This window comes from Propithecus coquereli, unplaced genomic scaffold (assembly GCF_000956105.1).
Source record: "Propithecus coquereli isolate 6110/MARCELLA unplaced genomic scaffold, Pcoq_1.0 Scaffold158, whole genome shotgun sequence".
NCBI lineage: Eukaryota > Metazoa > Chordata > Mammalia > Primates > Indriidae > Propithecus > Propithecus coquereli.
The window spans coordinates 1,635,648-1,640,763 of NW_012140302.1; the positions used below are offsets into that span (position 1 = coordinate 1,635,648).

The 5,116-nt window shown below is 40.0% G+C and overlaps 1 protein-coding gene across 1 annotated transcript in view; it reads right to left on the reverse strand.

The window, feature by feature from the left end:
* The window catches only part of GLTSCR1L (GLTSCR1-like), a 58,055-nt gene that overhangs the window by 22,026 nt on the left and 30,913 nt on the right, over positions 1 to 5,116 (reverse strand). Inside the window, exons 6-9 of the mRNA XM_012640797.1 lie at positions 4,502 to 4,563; positions 3,712 to 3,857; positions 2,139 to 2,233; positions 510 to 612 (exon numbers count right to left, since the gene is read on the reverse strand). Of these exons, the coding sequence (XP_012496251.1) occupies positions 510 to 612; positions 2,139 to 2,233; positions 3,712 to 3,857; positions 4,502 to 4,563 (406 nt within the window). The remainder of the gene's footprint in view (positions 1 to 509; positions 613 to 2,138; positions 2,234 to 3,711; positions 3,858 to 4,501; positions 4,564 to 5,116) is intronic.

The window sequence follows — 5,116 nt, forward strand, 5'->3', positions numbered from 1 at the left end:
GCCACCTTACCTGGCCAAGAGAACTAATTTTCTAAAGGGCAGAATATGGGTCAAATTTAAAATGCACGCAAGTGGCAGGAAAGTAGTTGGATGAGAGAGAAGTACTTTAATGAGCTTTACAATTTACTGGTTTGGGGTCAGGGACCATGTTTCACTGATGTTTCCTGCTAACTGTGACTTACACATAGCAGGACACTCAATAATATGCTGAGGTTTAATTGCTTCTGGGAAGCCTTCTGACTAAATGTAGTTCTCAAAAACTAGAGAAAGATTGAGAATTTTAAGTTTACAATGAGGAAAAAGAATCACTTAACTGAATGTAAAATTCCAGTTTGATTTTATACAGATGTTCTCAGAGTAATCATATACTCTGAGTTTTTTCTCCCCAGAATTCATGTTCTACCTTCAGGTTTCTCACCCAAAGTTCAGTTCAGATAGACTGCCAAAGGTCCCCCAGTCCTTGAACCATGGCAGTAGCCCTTCCCCACGTTCACTCTGACATTTCTTACCAGGGTCTACAAGTGCCAGGCGCTTGTCTCGGGACAGGGAAGCTCTTTCCTCCTGGTTGAACATTCTATCGATCATAACCATCTCAGCAGAGGGATTGATCCGCTGAAAAGGAGAGAGGCCAGGCATCATGCCTTTCATCAAGTGCAAACATCCCACAGCGTCTTTGCAACAAATGAAGCAATCAGAAACGAGAATTTGGTGTCTAGGTTCTAGTCATGTCCTATGTAGTCATGTTTGTCCTAGTCATATAGGGAGCATTTTTTTTAAATTATATTTTTTGGGAAAGGATAATTTATACATAGGTATGGAATTAAAAAGGCACTACAAGCACCTGAAAAGTAAGCCTCCTCTCTTTGCCTCCCCTGGGCACCCACCACCGCCCCCCTGTGCCTCTCCCTGGAGGTGGCTGCCTGCCTAGCAGTTTAAGATAGTTCAGGTACACACAAGCACATATATGCTTCTTTATTTATTTCTGCACACAAATCGTAGCAACTATACTCTTCAGTACCTTCCTTTTTCTACCCCCGCTTTTCACGAGGATGACTTTTTACTTTATATTCCGTTGTGCCTTCATTATGTTTTTACTAAGGCTTTCCTTTTTAGTAAAGTCTTGCTGTTAACAATCGAATCTTAAGTTATATTTCTGGGTCTTATTTAACATGAAAATTCAAGGCAGATATAAGATAATTTGACCAAATAAGTGGCCCTTTCCTCACAAACGATAGACCTGATCTTTTCTGATGTCTCAGAGTTTTATTTCAGAAATTTTTGTCAATATGAGAACCATTATAGACTTTGGTGGCATAATTTTAAGTAAATATGTACACACACATATAGATTTACCCTATACCATATATGTATATAATGTAGTTCAACAAATCTCCCAAGGTACATTTTCAAAGTTGATCTCAAACTGAAAATGACATGTAAGAGACCAATTTATTGGTTAAAGCTCATATGATTTTAGAACTGCTTCTAAAATCTCAGAATAAGTTCGTTCTCTCCATCATTTCCCGAGATAACTTCCTCTTTTCTGTAATTAACCGATGCGTCAAAACTAATTTTAGTTTCTATTTGGGGTGATGAAAATGTTCTGCAATTAGATGGCGGTGATGGTTGCACAACCTTGTGAATGTAAAACACATCAGATTGTAGACTTTAAAATTAAATGTAAATTTGACAGTATGTTCATGATCTCTCAATTAAAAACAAAACTAATTTTAACATTTGTCATCAGCTGGTCTTTTCAGGTGGGCCTCTAGTCCTTCTCCCACGTCTCTGGGTTGGCGAAAGGCTGTAGCCACCATCACTGGCCGCGGCTCAGATCGTCTTGGCCTGAATCCTAGCTCTTTGATGATACTGCAAACCTACTAGTTATATATATATAAACCAAATCCCTAGTTTTCCCAATTTGTGAAATAAGAAGAGTACTGATCCACCAAGTACAGTATAGCAAATGTTAGCTGTTTTTGTAGTAATAGTAAGTGTAAGTTTTACTATAATCTTAAATATCTGTGCCTTTTAAACTATGTTCTGAAAATGTAATTCCTTAAACTTTTTCTCTCTGATTAGCAGCTGTGACCTGTGGAGTTTTAAAAACCAAATATGCTCAGTAGCATGACTTTTACCATGGCATCTTCTAGGAGAAGGCATCTGTATTTGTTAAGCATAGCTTGCGTCCTTTTTAGGAGCTGAGTGGCAACTGTTTCAAATTCATTGTCCACTTTAAAAAAAGAGAGAGAGAGAGAAATAGTAAGAGGGTGTAAATCACCTACTAGGTCTTTCATTTCTTAAGACTGCAATGCATTATGCCTCCATCAATTAAACATGGTTTATCCATGGCAATTTTCTCTTCTCAGATTAGCTTTTCCTTGATTAAACATCACCCTTCTACACTGCTGTCCCTCACTGCCCACTGGTACGTGGTCACAGAAATTCATTATAATATCATCCCATTTTAACTTCAATTAGGAAACCAAAAACATAATGCCTTTGAACATCACCTATAAAACCATATAACAGACTAGCAATAAATATCAATTAATGGAGAAAGATTTGCTAGTTTAGATGACCTAAGCCTACACTCCCTTTCAATAGTCTGAAAACCAAAAACAGTTGAAACAATGAAGTCTAACTGTTTGGTCTAGACAGACCAGTTTAATGTAAAGACACAAACTAGTCCTTGCAGGTCATGGTCCTGTAGCTTTGTCTTTTGTCTGTCAGTCTTCAAAGATCCTACATTTTCTAATTCACTCTTCTTGGAGTCTTCACACCCCTGTTTAATGCTGCATCTTGTCCCTATTCCCTGGACAACCCAGGGAAGCTCAGAGTGGACTAACAGAAACCACCGTGCTCTGAGGTCAGGGACCTTAGCTAGGAGGAGAAAGCCTGGCAAGGGCTGAGGGAGGGATTAAAGCAGTGGGGGACACTGATGGAGTCAGGGCTTGGTGGTCGTTGGGGGAAGAGAGGTAGAACTAAGTCACACAATTGGGGGAGGCAGCAGGGCCAGGCAGCAGGATGGGCTGAGTTCTAGGCTGGGAGAAGGGGCTCTTATCCCTAACCTTTTTGCCAATTTCTTGATGTCTGACCAATGCCCTGGGCTCACTTTGGAACTTCAGGGAATGCTTTTGGGAGGTAAAGTATCTATCTAATTCATAAAACTGATATAATCAGCTCAGGGCATGCATTCTACCTAAAGGCAAGGACTATACTAAACTGTTGTGTAGACCTAGTCTAGAGCCATTCCATCTGCAGCCAGCAGTCCCAACGAAGCTTTGGATTCACTGCCCCCTAATTTGTCAATAAAATACTCTGACATTGGGTATCCCCTTCACAAAATATTTATTTTCTTAGAGACAAGGTCTCACTCTGTTGCCCAGGCTAGAGTGCAGTGACATGATCATAGCTCACTGCAACCTCAAACTCCTGGGCACAGGTGATCCTCCTGCCTCAGCCTCCTGAGCAGCTGGGACTATAGGCGCGTACCACCATGCCCAGCTTCCCTTTACAAAATATTGAGAAGAATAAGTCACATCCCTGAACATGGACTGGGAATTGGGTAAATAGGGAATGAATTTGGTCTGTGATTAAAAACAATAACCTGTCTACCATCTGGGGGTGAGGTGGCTCTTGCTCTTCTGGGGGTGGCCATGGGAGGGTGCCTGGTGGCAGAGTGACACTCTAGGGCTGGTGCCTGCTTACCTTTCCTCAAGTCTTCTTCAGTGGGCATGGAGCCCTGGCACACGTGGTAGGAGAGCAGTCTCTGCACCGCATCGCTTAGTGATTGGAACTGACTTTTGTCGGGTGTCACAGTGTGGGCTTGGTCCCTCTGTAACTGCTGGAGAATGCTTTCAAAGGAAAATGGCCAATGTCAATGTAGAGTCATGTCAGGAAATCAAATCTAATCATGATGTTTATTTGCATGCAAAGAAAATAAGACATACAGGGATGTTATTAATTGTAGTACAGCAGTTTTGTTCTTCAGTTTTATTTTATATACCCTGGTGGGTTTGGAATTTGGTCTAACCATCTCTACAAGGTACTCGAACTGTGACCCTAACCTCAAAAGCACAGTGTTCCCACCAACCATTCATGTGTTGGTACCCCCACTGACCTTGGCCATGCTTGACCATTGGTCAACTAGGCTTATGCTAATATTTCTGTTCTAAACACAGAAGTTTATCAAATCATACTTCTCCTCAGAGACTCTTTGTCTCTAAAAAGACAAAGAACTTTTCTCCTTAAGAAGAAAAGAGCAAACAGTAGGCTCAAACTACATTTATTTATAGATCCTAATGAAAACAAACTATAGAAAAAGATTTCCAAAGTACGTTTTAAAAAGGCTAATATAGTCATTATTTTTTTCATTAAATGAGTTTTCTGCCTCACTATGTACTCATAATTATAACCTGACTTCTATAGTATATTTATTGAAGATTAGAGACCTAGAGAAATGTTCAAAATGGACTGGTCATTTCCAAAGATAACTCACAAAGCTCCTTTAGTTAGTTGTTTTGCAGCAGGCCTTTTTTGTCCTCCCGAATGACTATCCACCTAAAGACAAAACACATCTCTTATTATTCCCTTTTGCAGAAAAAAGAATACAGTTACACATAAAGGTCACTATATTTCAAATGTTTTCAACTACCTAAAAGAGCATATTCTAAGACTATAGAATGTGCTCTGCTAAAAAATAAAACAAGCCCATAGAGTCCAGTAGCAAAGTTGTACTGGGCCAAGATTACAGAAAGCTGCGCTGTCAGTTCCTTAGAAGGACTCAGTTTGTACTTTAAAGCCGGAATCCTTAACTCCCTCCAAATGCAACATTACAGTTTTGAAGAAATGTATTTGTAGGTACCAACTCCATTAACATCTGTAAACTCAGCATATACTACTTAATCTGTCTTCTGACCAGTGAATACAGGAGCACACATGGTTAAGCTCCTGTTACATACAGTCCAGCTGTGTGATCTAACAGGGTATTTCTTGCATCACATTAGGAGAACAAATATACCTTACATCAGAGCCTGAGACCTGAACAGATCCTTCACTGTGTATTCCAGGCAGGCCCAGACTGTAGCAAGTTTCATTAAATTTTTTTTTTTTT